The following is a 15,818-nucleotide window of genomic DNA, read 5'->3' on the forward strand; positions in this document are numbered from 1 at the left end:
TAAGGCGAACCAGGAAAAGTCATCGTCACTGAAACGTAAAGATATTTATCAAATTTTGACTAAGATAGAATAGATTGTTTTCTGTCTGAGAAAAACCGAAAAACTTAAATTCCATTTGATATATTGGTGATTAAAATAACGTCTGATACATACAGACTGAAATAAAACAAAAAACGTATATAGAATATTACGAAACCCTTCAAAATAATAATAAAATTTGATACTTTATGTAAATTAAAAAAAAACTAATGTGTGATTTTATTGTAAAATTTAATATTAAGTTTAGTATAGAAATTCTATAAGACAATAAGGATATATTTCGGAAAAAATTACGTAAAGTCACTATTTTTATACAGACCGTTTAAAATTCTCAAAATTTAAGATTGCGTCATTGAAATAAGCATCAAGCAACCTTATTTTATTCAACGGTTAACACTGATAATTTATTTTACTATATTTAAATCGTTAATTTAAAACCTTACTCGTTCGTTGGTTTCGCGATGGAATAAGGGTGCAAACATATGTTGCTCTGTCAACCGCACGGCTGCTCGCATATTCACACTTGTGAAATCTACTATCAGCGGCATGAAAGCGTGTTACATTTATTGTTTATACCATTATGTGTTATCATTAATTGGCAAAGAAGCTTTATAATATTTTTATTGATTGAACAAGTTTTGTCCGCTTATTATTTTTGTATTCATTACTGAGGTTATTTGATTTTCTACCATTGTTTATGGAATTGAGTTGCAGTTAAAAATATCTCTATTACTTTTGTAATAAAGACAAATAGAAGCAATAATCAAGTCATTGCTGAATGGTGATACTGTCATTTTATTTCCAATTTCACTCAGTATGAGCTAATATTACAATAAAATCATATATCCTGTACTGTTTGTATGTGTGTTTATTTATAAAAAGAAGTACAAATCTAGATTAAGTTAAAGCTTTTTAATTTTTTATGTGAAATCTTATAAAGTAAGAAATTAGGTAATTTGTTCTTAAGGTAGGACCACACTCGGCGGCGTAACGGCAATGCACGTAAAAATTGCTTACAACGTATATAGCTCATCTCGTACAATATAAACAATCACTGCACTGTTGTGCAGTTCTGCCTAGTCTGGTTCCGCCTTTAATTTTTAAAAACGTTTAGAAAATAGTGTTATAATTTTTAGAAGAAATTATTGCGTTTTAAGTAAGTCGGCGTTTAAGATTATATAAGTGAGGCAATATTTATATAATGATTTTATCATGTTAACTGTAGAGAAATAACTTTATTTTGCGTTTTCAATTTGTAATGTCTATCTTGTGTGTTCAATGTACCCTATCTTTGAGCCCTTACGCACTTTGTACATCACATTAAATAGTAAAACAGAAACTTTGAATACCCGCGCAGTTTGCCAGTTCTGGTTTAATAAAATGGCGACTTAATTTTTTTAATAACCGCATTTGGATATGTTCCTCTTCGGCCAACTAGTCGGTAACTAACCTTTGCCTAATGCAAATATATTCCTAGATATATAGAACTCGTTGCATCAGTTGAGGTCCTTGTGAAAGAGTTTATCCAAGGAAGTACTTCCATAACTATTTTTGCCGCCAAATAGTTAATGTGAGCATTACTGCGCTCCGGTTTCGAAGGGTGGTGGTGAAATGACGGTCATATGGGACCTGTGGACTTTATACCTCAGGGTGACGGGTGCCATGGTTCCTCAGATATTTGCGAATACTCATCAAATAATTTTATTTGCCATCATGGGTACAATAAAGATGTTAACATATAGTGGTTCTATTTTCTCAATGTCCCTCGGCAAACTTCGTGCTTCAACTGTCGTCGGGTTTTATTCAGTTGCCCTTTGCCTCAGGTACAGACCGGACGCTTTCAGTCGACTTGGAAGTATATAGAGTTGCTATTACATTTTTTATTTATTATACAATGGGAGCAAAGCCGCTAAAGTCACAGGCACGATAATAATTTACAGCGTGTACTTGTTTTTTACAAGAATCCGATACCTGTTTGAGCAGCGAGGAAAGTAGTTATTCCATCGATGGCGAACATACTAACATAGCTATGTCAAATGAAGAAATGCATTCAAATACTAACTGAATTGAAATGATTAATAACCGGAAAAATATTAATTTTTATTTACGTAAAAGAAGCACACTTTATTTATTTTATATTTTTGTTAACTTCCTTATGGCATGAAGTAAATGTTATTAAAAATAGGGAAATAGTTTTAAAGCTCAGTATAGTTCACACGGAATTCAAATTATTATAGATCTTAAATGAAATAATTGATGGGCCTGGAAATTAATATTCGTGTGCAGTCGAAAATTCTACGAATGCCGAGGCCCATTGAGAAAATAGAAGCATTGTACAATATTTTATGATCGCCATGACATATCACCAAGGCATACGAAATGTAATTATAATTGTCCAATACTTCTAAATAATAGTAATAATCTTAACAATAGTCATGAGTTACTAATTATAGGTTTCCAATTTCATAGGACAGTGAAAAACGAAGTCTTAAAACCTATAACAGTCAGGACATCAAAACAAAAGTAATTAAATTAATAATCAACGTAAATAAATTAATATCATACAATCACGTTCGTCTCAATAATAAATAAATTAATGTGAAATTAATTAACAATATAAGAAATTAATTCAATGTATTAAATGATTTTTCAATTAAATACTTAAACATTCTGCGAAGTAAAAAAAAATCACTCATGCCTTAGCAGTGATGACAATTTATTGTAGATTGTTGGTGCTATTGCGATTATACTCTTCTCAGATAATGAAGTTTCACAATTCGTTTGGCGTAATTGGTTTCAAATTAGAAGACCTGTAAGTTGCAGTGCCACTCAGAGCTTTTGAATCGCAAAGATTTGAGGGACACTGTCACTGCGCTTGTCACCCTGGGACATAAGTTGACAAGTCCCATATGTCTGTAATTTCAACAGCACACTTAGGCCGCAAATTGGGAACGGGCGTACGTTTGCGCGTACATTGTGTCTTACGGGGATAGTGCAAATCCGCGTATGTAGTAATTTCACAAGAGAGGGATTTAGCGTTATTACTTTATTATCTCAATGGCTATGACTTTCATTTTTGCACAGTAAGCATTAATTTATGTTGTCTACGGACTGATAATAATAGATTCCCGTAAATCACGCTATTTTGGTTGCTACGACATGGAAATAGAAACTCATAAATAAATGCTAGTTACGCGTACTTGCACTATCACTGACGTATATGTTGGTGTATCCAACACAAGACAAACATTGAGCGCTCGACAAAACGCACCACCGTTGCGAATTTGTGCCCTTACCCTTTAAAACCGCAACGCAGTAATGCGAGCATTACTGCTTGGCGGAAGAAATAAAACCTCATCTCTAATTTTAATAAGTTATTACTTATTTAGGACTTACAAAAAGTTTTTACAAAAACTTGAGTTAAAATTACAATTCTTATTTATTCACTTGGAATAACGCAGATACCTTATAAATATTTGTCTGAGTACTGCAACTCCTTTTGACAACATTCCATTAACAGTCTTGATTGTGTTCTTAAGTATACCTGTATTAAAATAAGCGACAAGTATGTGCGTAAGGTTACTTAATTCTTCTGTATAAGGAACACTTTACATAAATTAAAATTGTGTGAGAATGTACGCTTGATTCTTAGTTTTAAAGTATATTTTATTGTACGAAAGTATAGGATATTATATGACGTAGGTTCCCATATTTACGTCAAAATTTCCTAAAAATTTTGATACTCGTTAAGTCTGCTCCCATATTGGCAGTGTATTTTGGTATGCGATCATTGTCACGTTTTCGTACACTGTGTAACAACGAGGTCGGCCAGATTTCAGCTTGAATATTGTATTCCATAGCCATATAAAAAAAAAACACAATTTTATTTAAATGGCGATTCTGTTTTTATATAGGCTGTTTGTTGACACCTTCCTCTTAGACGTGATCTCAATTACGTTCAGGAGCTTAAAAAAACAGTTGGTTTACCTGCAAGTGTGGCCGAGTGTACGTCAGTCATCTGAAATTTTGTTACACAGTGTACAAACGTTTTTAATTTTTGACTTTTTGTTTATTTTGTTACGTCCACAAGTGAATTTTATCATACTGCCATTATTTTATTTTTTTAAAGTCCTAGCTTCAGAGTTACTCGAGTTATAATGATGAAGCAGATTATTGCATTGTTAACCTGTATAATAATGTATTATTAAAAATATTATATATTATTTCATATTTAAATCGCCTCTTTACTACAGTTTGAATTTTATTATGATTGTTCAGATGAAATTAGATTAAAATCTGTACTGTCGCTTGTTTTCTTCAAATCGTTGGTATGCAAAATAACGTAACTGTATTTAAGTAATCATATAAAAATTTACTTTAACCATATCGAATTAAACTTTCCCAAAAATTACATTCGCATTAAAGTTAAATCACTTATCGACTTGGTATCTTATTAAGCTGGTCGCTTCATGTCCGTGTAATAAGGGCGTTTCGGTCGGTGGTCCGAATGGAAGTAAATGTAAGTGACACGCGCAACTTATTTTTTGACTCAAGCCGAAATATATCTCGTAATAAGTGTGGTGTCTTCCTAAAACGAATAATTTTATTCCAAAGCAGGATTGTAGAAAATAACCCTCTATATTGCCATATTTATTCTGTACTTGAAGATTAATAAGCTATATAAAACCTTACCACGATGCGAAATTGAATAGAAATTTCTCCTAGAGGCGTCATGAACATTGATATCAAAGGTATACAAGCACCATCATTTTGAGGACCCATGTTTTATCAACCAATAGTAATTTGTTATCGTGATAAAGAGCTGTGGTAGCCCATTGATAGAGTAGTTATACACTGTAATATTAAAAAAAGCATTTTGTGGAAACGCTGCAAAGATGATTTGTTTTTTTGTAAATTTTCTGGTTAACAACATAAAAATACATTTAACTTACTTTGTTACATTAGAGATTAAAAATATCTAGCCATTATGATTGACTTTGCAAAGTAAACTATTTCAATAGAAAACGAACAAAAATTTGTTTTGCCTTGATAACAACGGAAAGATATTATTATGAAATGGCGAAACACTATGCTGAGTTTTGGTTTGACACGATAAAGTTGCTTTTCAGTCAAAATCTTTATTTTCTAACTCACGTCGGTGTCGGTCAATGTGGCCTTAAGGGCGTCTTTAAATTATAGCTTATAATAATATAAGGCCCATTTAGATGGAGAGTGTTTATAGCACGCTTCGTGACGAAAAATCGTACGCGATTATCGTAAGCAATAATCGACATAAGATTATTGTATCATAATGTTTACATTCAGGCAAGAACTAAAATCTCGCCTACGATTATGTCATACGGAATGGACCTGGTGATTAAGTTCATTGCACTGTATAGAAATATACAAATTTTATAACATGTCTTAAGTCAACATTTTTTTTCTCTCTCGTTTCATTAATTCTTGTCTTAGAAAAGCAGTGATAATCAAAACACCCTCGCGCACTGCACCCATGCTAGAAACGGCTAGCACAAAAACTCAAAATACGATTTTTGCTTTCAAGTTCTGTTTACACGGAGACGTTCAATATTTAAAGGCGAGGCGATTATCGCTCACGGGGAAGGGCGACAATCGTGAATATTTTTAATGTTCTTTCGATAATCGTATCTTTGAGATGTGAAACTCTCTCCATCTAAATGGGCCTTTAGGCTGAGAACTCACGGAGTGGTTTTAACCCGCGCCAGTCGCGGCTGCGGGACAGCTGTTTTATTTCAATACTCATGACAACCGATCGAGATTGTTGTCGCCGAACCGATCGCAGAGTGCGCGGGCGACGGTTGCCAAGCGCGCGGTGACCGCGTCCCATGCGGTCTACTAGTACCCGGGCGTAAAACGCGTCGTGAAATGTGGTACTAAATTTTACATCCATATCGTCGGTGTATTGTAAAGGCGTAAGCGCCATTTCGAAAATTTTTTTAGGGCGTCCTCTTAAATTCAATTATAAAACTTAAACTTAATTGAAACCAACATTTTATTTAAAACAGGACGTAAACATCTTACAACAGTCGTGAAAAATTAAAACATCATCACCTAAAAATTCGTCATTCTATGACGGAATTTCAATGCATTTGGAAAATTCCTCCACCTTAACATTTTGAACATTACCACATCATGTATCTGTGTAGTATTTTATATTAAGACTTTTATAATTGGTTTTATTGTATGACAAACACAGGTTTTAGGAGTTTTTATTGTACATAGTTTTAAGTCAGAAAATAAAGTATTGAGAAAATTTTATCCTAGTATTTTATTTACCAGGTTTCGAAAGTATCATTTATTTTGTTTGATAATTATCCGATATATAGCACATGAAAGCGAATACTGTCATAACTCAAAATTGTAGAATTGAAAAAACACGATTTGATAGTTCAAAAAATTACTGAATGAAACCAATACAATAAATATATTATTCTCGTTTATAAATGGATAACTAAATGTTATGTATAAATAATCACATTATTTGCAATAAGATCCTTTTTTTTTAATTTTAAATTGTGTTTCCACAAATTTTCAGTTATGACAGTATTTTATCAGATCTAATTTTAAATTTAAATTTTATCATTATCCGTGCTAATTCATAGCTTTACCTGTTTAACTTTTGATTAAAATGACGAAAAGCGAGAAAACTATATAAACTTGAACAAAAATTGGGAAAACAACTTGGTTTGTGACTTTTTTGAGAAATAAAGATTTTGACAATAAGTTTAAAAACGCGTGATTTTCGTGACGGTACGACATTGTGATCGCGAGAAGACATTGCATTCGCCGTGCAATATGTGTGTATGAAACCTACTTTCTAATTCGTTAAACTATTTCACCTATCGTTATTACTTTAGACCCTACAATTAATTGTAATGAATACCTGTACCAATGAATCAAGACAAAGTCCAGATGAATCGACTTCATCACACGACATAATTCCAAACGCAACCAAAAACTACTACGGCGTCACTGGCGCCGTCCCCTGTCTTACGTCATTTCAAAACAACTTTGAAATTAAACCAAGACTAATATTGATTCAATTATTATCTATCGTCGGGACTGTACCTCAAAATTCTTAGAATGAACAATATACACTTATTACAGGTAATTTATTTACAACCGCGGTACTGTCCCGAACGAAATTTAACACAAGTCTCAATTTACATTGCCTGGAAGTGGATTGAAAGCTAATGTTTGTAACCATAGCATAATGATTCTTATGTCAGTCGCGCGTCTTTCGGAGAATTCTCGTGTAGTTTCGGGACATCTTTTAGTAGCAGTAGAGCTCCTTGAGAAAGAGTTCGTTGAAAAGAACTACTGCCACCTTACCTATTTCTGACGCCAAGCAGTAATGTTAGCATTACTGCGTTCCAGTTTTGAAGGGTAAGGTTGGTGGTGAAATTACAGGCACATGGAACTTGTCAACTTATGTCTCAGGATGACTGGCGCTGTAACAGTGCCCCTCAGATTTTTGCGATTTAAAGCTCTGAGTGGCACTGCAACTGTTATGGACAGACGGACGTATAGCTTACCATCAGGCGCATGACTTTCGTTCCGTCGGTACGGTACGGTACAGACACGGTATGTACAGACAGGCGCACATCTTGCTTGACACTTTGAACTTTGGATTATGCATTTGGAGTTCAATTTAAATCTGAATTGTCAAATTTGACATGTTCTTGAATGTTACTTAATGCTGTAAGTGAGAGGTAAAGAACCTTAAGTGCCAAATAGTAGGTAATTTTGACTACCGAGCGTTTTAAAGAGAATTATGCTTATAATTAGGTATTTAAAGTCAATTTTAACCCTGTCATGGACGGTACATAAATAGTAACGGACACGAAAGTGTTTATATTATTGATTGAATATAAAATGTTCAAAGTAGGTATGTAAGTCATTAAATTTTGTCAGTACGTTGTTGACACTTCCCTATGGAGAAGCTGTAGGTGGCAACTATAGAGAAGGCACTTGGAAATCGAACTGTAAAGCCCGTAGTTGGTTTTTAAGATCCATATCGATACCTCACACGTAAACTGCTGTAAGTCAAAATACCAGTTTTATACTTTCTAACCTATATATATATATATATATATATATATATATATATGTGTCCTTTTATTAAGTATATTATAGTTTCCATGTTTGAAAGTAAATATAACACTAAGTGATTTCATAGATTCTATAAATACAAATAAAAAAATCTATATAAGTAAGTTAAAAAGCAAAAAATGGTATTTTGACTTACAACAACTTACAATGCACTGTAAATGTCACATTCTAATATATAATTTTACTGTAAACACTAATGTTACTGTCCATGAACGTTAAACAAATACGTTTTTTGCCATTGCGTTTTTTTCATTCTAAAGTAGGTATCTAAAGCGATGATTTTAAAACATTTAAATTAGTTAATCAGTTATAAAAGTTTTTGGTTTTTTTTTCGAGCCTCCAGCTGTAGTTATCTTAATTATCATCGTAGTTGTCGTTGTGTACGTAATTAAAATTATTACATTAAAAGATTACGGTACTATACCGTAGTCATATTGTTTATTAAATTTAAACCAGATATTAACCTCTTATCAGTACAGTTGTCACAGCGCAAAGTACCACTATTACAAACAGTAGGTACTTAGTACTTTGAGGTTTTGCATGTTAAAAAGTCCAGAGAACAATTCGTCATCCGTACTATCATATTAAATCTCCCAATAATCACCTTTAATTACACGACATACACACACGAAAATTACATATATATAAATATGACCAATGTGTCTATTTACAATGACCAACTATTAATGAACTTCTTACTCATTGTCCTTAAATTAATTTTATTTTTCAGTGTAATTTGCGTACGTATGAAACATAGTTCATCAATTTTACAGTCTAACTGCCTCTGTGGCCGCACGATTACCATGCTGGACTCCCACGCAGAGGTCCCGGGTTCGATTCCCGGGCCGAGAGAATTATTCGTATGGCCTACATTATTTCTCTCGTGAGTTTGGGTGTAATTTGTGGATGTCTGCCTGTGTGTGTGTCCATGGCATATGGCGATACAGGGTTTCCTAGTGCCGATCTGTGAGTGTGTGCGTTATTCATTTATTTATTTTCAGTACGCATAACATACTCGCCATTTATTGTTATTATAATTTAAGTTTGTCTACCAAAATGGAACGGAGAAAAACTATTTCAAAAATCAAAGGAATTTCATTATTTTTACGTTGCAGAAGAAGAATGTCTTCTATAACTTATTACTTATATAATATATGCCAGACAATAACACAAATTATTTGATCACAAATAAAGGAATTCCTGGTAATTAGTGTTCCCGAGATCGTCAAAAAAGAAACGCTTTAAAAAAAATAAACCTCGGTAAATACCAACTCGACGTACCGACGTACCGAAATACTTCAACTGCGCCATTTATTAAGATGAATCATAATGAACCAAAGGGGAACAACTGCATCTTTCCTCCAATTCTGTCAAGTTAAGATAGTAGGATTCCCTTTGGTGTTTCAAGTCTGTATAAATACCTGAGCACGCGTTGTGGAAGTATCATACAGTTTCCAGCCTTTGCGTGTAAAGAGTATAAAGAAACATAGGTAAGTCGCTTTTCTACTCTTTTCAGCTAAACTGTAGTTAGTTTAATTTTTGCTTTGAAGGGTGGTGGTGAAATTACAAGCACATGAGCCTTGTCAATTTATGTCTCAGGGAGACGGGCGCAGTGGCAGTGCCTCTCAAATCTTTGCGATTTAAAGGTCTGAGTGGTACTGCAGCTGCTATGGACAAGCGTGTCGCTTACCATCAGGCGGACGACTTGATGGTCCTGTCACTAGGTATCATAAAAAAATGGTTGCTTACGTTATGTTGCCAAATTTCAAGAAACCAATTTTTTGTGTTTCATATGATGAGCTACAAATAAAAACATACAAATAATCGTAATTTTTTGTCGGGAATTCTACCTTACTTCATTTATATGTAGCGTTCAAATTGTAGTTCAGAATAATTACAGTTAACATGTGGCTGAGTGGTCCTAAATTGAAAAAATTAAGTTTTAAGAGATGTTTAAGTTTAATTTTTTCTAAAGTTTTCTCTTATCTTTAAAATTTCTTTCGGACATTGAAACTGCACCAAATGCCTTTATTATTAAGTATACACACAATAAGTGTACCCATGGATATTCATTTAAATCGAGTAATTAATTTATTGCAACCTATAGGTACCCACCTCCACAATTATTTAATTTTCTGAACAATAAATTATTCCTTTCAGAAACCATGAAGTTCCTTATTGCTTTCGGCGTAGCTCTAGCAGCTGTAGTAGCGCAGGAAGAAAATCTAGAACCTCAATATGTATATGTAGACGCGTAAGTATTTGTCTACACTTGTATTCATTCCTGAAGTGCAACACTAGCTTGAATAATATGGTTGGTTTTTAGCGTAGAGCTATATCGTATGATACTTTAGTTATAATTTTAGCGCAGTACAGTTTATCATGACAACCACACTCCTCAGTAGCGCCTGTAATATTTGCTATAGCACGCCTTGACAATGAAAGTATGTACTTAAAGGTTCTGGGGATTACTTTTTGCGACTTTGTCACGTTGCAACCTTTGTGCGATATCCGAATCAACCAACAAACTTTATTATATTCTTTATTGCACCAAATAGAATTGCACAATAGAAAAGTTAATTGAACAGAAGGTAAGCAAAGTTGGATTTATCTCTAAAAGAGATTTTTTCCAGTCAACCCAAGGTAGTGACAGCAAAGGTCATAAGCGGGCAGTAGCGTGCAAGAGAGAGAGAGAAATATTGTAAACTACTAGTTAAAAACCTTTGATCCATCTACGTAACCGTTTTTCATAACTAGTTAAGAAAGAAGATTTTTCTTTCACTGTTTCTTAACGAGTTATTAAAAAGGAATATTTAATCCATATTCAAAACTCAAGTTACGAAAACGTTACTTAAATTAATCCAAACGTTCGTCAGTTTTCTTCTTCATTCAAATACATTTAACAAACTTTTCAGCTATCCAGAATGGTATGTCCAGCCTGCAGTAGAACACCAAGAGAGATACCGTCGTGACGTCACCTACAGCAAACCAGTCGGCGGTGGAAAAGTCTTCGGGACTCTTGGACAAAATGACAATGGATTGTTTGTAAGTGTTATAGTTGAACATTTGAAGGTATATTATCTAAAACCAGGGTTAGACGTTGTCAAGATATTTATTTTCTTTGATAAAATTGTCATGATAAGTTTTCGACATAATATACATATAGATGTTCGATAATTATCCATGCTGATTCATACTTGTTTTGTCTCAATAATTTTTTACCAAATCCGGCAAACAGTGAGAATACTAAATAAACACGAAGAAAAAAATCTTTGGGACAACGATTTGGTTTGTGATTTTTTGAGATTGACATTTGACGCGTTTACGTACGCTTCTAATACACACACATGGCACGATATTGCTAGCAGTGATTTGAACTAGCCGAAACTGATGGCTCTTTTTGGAAACCTTGCTTTGGAATCTCTCAGAGGCAAAAGGTTTTAGGCATAACTTTTGAAGAAACGTCTTCACTACAGTGTATATTATAACTTCTTCGATGTGGGTTTAAATAAATTGTTTTTATAATCTTTTTCCAGGGCAAAGCCGGCTATAATCGCAACATTTTCGATGACCATCGCGGCAAGCTAGACGGGTCGGCCTACGGCACCCGTGTACTTGGCCCCAATGGCGCATCCAGCCACGTTGGAGGCTCCTTGAACTGGAAGAACTCCAATGCTGCAGCGAATTTGGATATTAGCAAGCAGATTCATGGGCCGTCTTCTGTAAGTGTTTTTTTTTATAACGATTAGATCGACGATAGAGCATGGTAAATAATGCCTATTCATTCTTACTTTGAAAAGGCCGAAGGTAAACCTGCAGGTAGAAAATTTCACTCTATAGGTGTTCGCCACATAAATTTGGAAGCGTAATACGTCGTGCGAATCTTTGGAATATCCACAACATAGGGGTGAAATCCCAGCCTACGTTTAGTCTCTCGATGACGGAAAGGAGAAGGCGGAATTAATAGAAGGTGCGATTCCATTACATACTCTCCGTGATATATGCTGTAGAATATCGATAAGTTAAGATAAGATAAGGCAACTTTACGGCGGTGTTCCAGAACCTGCAGCTTCGCCTCTACTAAATCCGTCTATAAAGTGTATTGGCTACCTTTACCAGAGACCTAACCGTGTAACTTGTAATACAGTATGAATTTCAAGTTGTAATGTCAAATCTTCACTCTTAATTATTGGTCCAGTAACCATGGCTAGCCATGCTAAATGCGTTTTTCAACTCGTAGCTACCATTCGAGAACCTTATTCTATAGAAAGTGACTGTTAAGCCGTAATTACCATGTCAGCAAGTTTATTCTTGTTCCGTTAAGATTACGGCTTATAATTCCTTCATTTGGTTCTGAATGAACATACTCAACAAAATGTCCGTTTTATTCTCAGATTAACGCGGGTGCAGGCGGTCGTTGGCCGGTCGGTAAGAATGGAGACTTTTCTGCTCAAGGCTTCTATGGCAAGACTTCGGGCTTTCCTTCTGATTACGGCGTGAGAGGCGTTTACAACTACCGTTGGTAAAAAGATGGTGACGTTTGGTGGGCCGTAAATGAAATAAAAATGTGTGTAAAAAATCCTACAGAAATATTCCTAAAAATATTAAATTTACAACATTGTTAAGGAACAGTTTTTCGTATTTGGCCGTTTCTATTTTCAAGTTATTGCAACTGCCACTTTTTTCTGCAAATTTCAACGCTATGTAAACTAAATAATTTGGGCATATGATATATCTTCAGGTGTGGCCTACTGAGTATGCATATGAGTATGTACAAATCTGTTAACACGTAGTGTACCTGCAAGTATACAGGTTTATACATGTAATAAGTATTCTTTTCTGGTTGTATTTTAACTTGCAACTTTGTGTAAAATATTAGGATAGGTATTATTATAATAATGTTTGGCTATGATTATACCAAATTTGTAAAATATAATAAATATTTATTTTCTGAGCAATATACTAGTGTACAGGGTCAAGAGCACGTCAAGCTTGATACTTAAGATTTAAATCCCACTATATGCCGCTTATGATAAGAACGGTCCAACGGTACAAAGTGTCAAGCTTGACGTGCTCTTGACTGTATATTCTTTTCTATGCCCTTGTAATTTTTATTTTTTATTTTAAAGCTAGTTACAATTATAGTTGTCCACATTTTCATATTTAAATATCTATGTTATGGTAAAAATAAGGTAAAAGTTAATACCTCATAGAGAAAAAAAAACAAACGCAAAGGTACCTACAATAATAAGCATAGAAAAAAAGGTAAAGTGACGTGAAGTGTGCAATCCGGACGTACAAAAAAGCGTGCGTTAAAAAAAGTTGTTAAATAAAAAAGCACGAAACAAGAAAAATGCAAGTACCGACTCTGTAAGTGGTACACCGCACTGTATTCAAATTTAAATTTCAGTTAATTTGAAATATTTTCTAATAAGATTGTTTCCAATTTCCGTTTAAAAGTGTGCTTATTTAAATACGTATTATTTAAATACCATGATTCTATCCAATTGAAGATATTTAAACTTGCGTAAAACAACTGCCAATGCATTGATAACAAGTTCTGTAAATATTGAAAAATATATCTTAAACAGGGTTATTTATAAAATACAAACAATGACATCACGGGCAATTGCAGCCTAGATCCAGCGATCGTGGTCGCATACCGAGAATTGTCCTCAAATTACGTAAGTAGATAACATACGTTTTATTCTTATTTTATTTTTAAATGTAGCCTGTACTAAGCCCGGTTAAGTATGAAGGGATTGTGGATTCAGTGTCCAAATTGTAAGCTTAAGTTAAATTGTAATTTGTTTTCACTTGATAAAAGTATCAAGTGAAAATAAATTACTATTTAACTTATAATATCAGTATCAAGAAAAGTGCGAGTTAGTGATTTGTTTTTATTTAATTGCTCTTAGTAACTCACGGGTATCTCTAAAAATTGTGATCTCCAACCCAGTATATCAGTCGCAGCATAAGAACTTGAGCGGGTCTGCAAACACAAATATGTATATCGGCACATGGCTAACTGAAGTCTGGGACAGTGAAACTGCAATTAAAACCCCCATTGAAGTTGCCAGGAGTGCCTTTAATGCGGAAACTATTATGCTGCCGTCGTCTTAAGATTCCTTTGCGCACTCGACTTCTTCAGTCTTACACCTGGCCAATACTTTTCTACTTGTGAGGCCTGTACAATAAAAGAGCATCTCAGGAAACGTATTGAGGCATTTGGAATGTGGGCCTACAGAAGAATGTTGCACTTATCATGGACTCGCGAGTCTCCAATGACGAAGTTCTGCGACTACTTGGACAGAAGCGTAAATTTGTCTACAAAAGTCATCAAACAAAGAAAAGTTGCATATCTGGGTCCTCCACTTAGGCATGACAGATACGAACTTCTGTTACTGATAATGATGGAAAAGTAGCTGGTAAAATTTTGTTTAAAATTAGGTTGGTCAAAGGAAAAGAATCGTGGCTGAGGAATATACGAGAGTGGACTGCTACAGCGAGTGCCGCCCGACTGTTCAGCCTCTTCAGAAATAAAGATAAATATGCTGAGTTGACTGCTAACCTTCACTAGTAGGAGAGGTAACTTATTAGTTATTAATAATTACATTCAAACGTAGTTTTCGGGACGTGATTAGGTTTATTTAAATAAAATAGTATTGTTACTGGCTGTATTATATCCATTATGACTAATATGAAAAATTTTAAAATTGTCTTATTTCCTGAATACAATAACTGCGATACTTCAGAGAGAGGTGTAGTTAACATCTAAGAAGTCCGATCTCTATTAATACGCGATCTAGGAAGTAATTTTTTACTTATCTCGTGACGATGCTGACCTCCTCCATCATCTGCCCATCTTTTTATCAACCTCTTTTCCGGTTTCTGGCCATTTATTTTTAAAATTTTTGAAACGTTATCGAATACCATTTCCCTTCGCTATTTTTAAGTTTGTTCTATTCGTCGTCACTTCCATCAAAATTCTGAAACAGATGACGTGCCCATAACACAAATCACCTTCATTTCCTTATGTATGTTTCCTTATATGTTGTAATCACGTCGCGTCGTAGAGAGTTTTATAATAATTGTACCCTTTTTATACAATTTATCATTTGTTACAGCCCTTCCCTTTCCTCTTTTATCATCTTTTGCAACAAATCGTGTGGGCTGAGCTTCTGCATTCTGATTTCTCCGGCTAGGCTGCAATCTTCACCATCATAAGATAACGACCATAATTAAACACGGATCTTTTATATACCATGCCGTTACTATTACATGACTACTTAAACCGCTGACCTAAAAGTTTCACAGAATGCGTAGAAGTAGTTGAACATTTTTTGAAATACCTTTTTGTAAATATTACATAAATACCAGTAATTTTAATGCATAAATTAATTAAAAAGTTTTATTTTACAAAGTCTATAATAAATATTACAATATACTACTCGAAAACCCAACTAATAGATCTACTCACCTCAGACAAAAAATGATATGTAACTACTCGCACGGGGTCACGCACTAAGATGGCAGTGACGTGTGCATACTCTTTGACGTCTTATTTGTCACTAAAATATCATATTTGGCGCGAATTACGAAGTTATTGTATACGAGAGAGACTTCCA

General features: G+C 34.2%; 1 protein-coding gene across 1 annotated transcript; it reads left to right on the plus strand.

Annotated features, from left to right (window-relative positions):
• The first annotated feature begins 9,632 nt into the window (after nucleotides 1-9,632).
• LOC113227441 (gloverin-like) lies at nucleotides 9,633-13,089 on the plus strand. The gene is made up of 5 exons (XM_026460367.1): nucleotides 9,633-9,680; nucleotides 10,351-10,444; nucleotides 11,106-11,235; nucleotides 11,727-11,912; nucleotides 12,585-13,089. Exons 2-5 carry the CDS (start codon nucleotides 10,356-10,358, stop codon nucleotides 12,714-12,716), a joined length of 537 nt encoding a protein of 178 aa, XP_026316152.1. The 5' UTR covers nucleotides 9,633-9,680; nucleotides 10,351-10,355; the 3' UTR covers nucleotides 12,717-13,089.
• The last annotated feature ends 2,729 nt before the right edge of the window (nucleotides 13,090-15,818 follow it).

Source organism: Hyposmocoma kahamanoa, unplaced genomic scaffold (assembly GCF_003589595.1).
Source record: "Hyposmocoma kahamanoa isolate Upper Pololo Valley unplaced genomic scaffold, ASM358959v1 210, whole genome shotgun sequence".
Taxonomy (NCBI): domain Eukaryota; kingdom Metazoa; phylum Arthropoda; class Insecta; order Lepidoptera; family Cosmopterigidae; genus Hyposmocoma; species Hyposmocoma kahamanoa.

Excerpts from the sequence above, each read along its gene's own strand:
- LOC113227441 (XM_026460367.1), top strand. The coding sequence starts at position 10,356 with ATGAAGTTCCTTATTGCTTTCGGCGTAGCTCTAGCAGCTGTAGTAGCG. Across the intron at positions 10,445-11,105 it reads CAATATGTATATGTAGACGC|CTATCCAGAATGGTATGTCC; the intron begins GTAAGTATTTGT and ends CAAACTTTTCAG. Across the intron at positions 11,236-11,726 it reads AAAATGACAATGGATTGTTT|GGCAAAGCCGGCTATAATCG; the intron begins GTAAGTGTTATA and ends ATCTTTTTCCAG.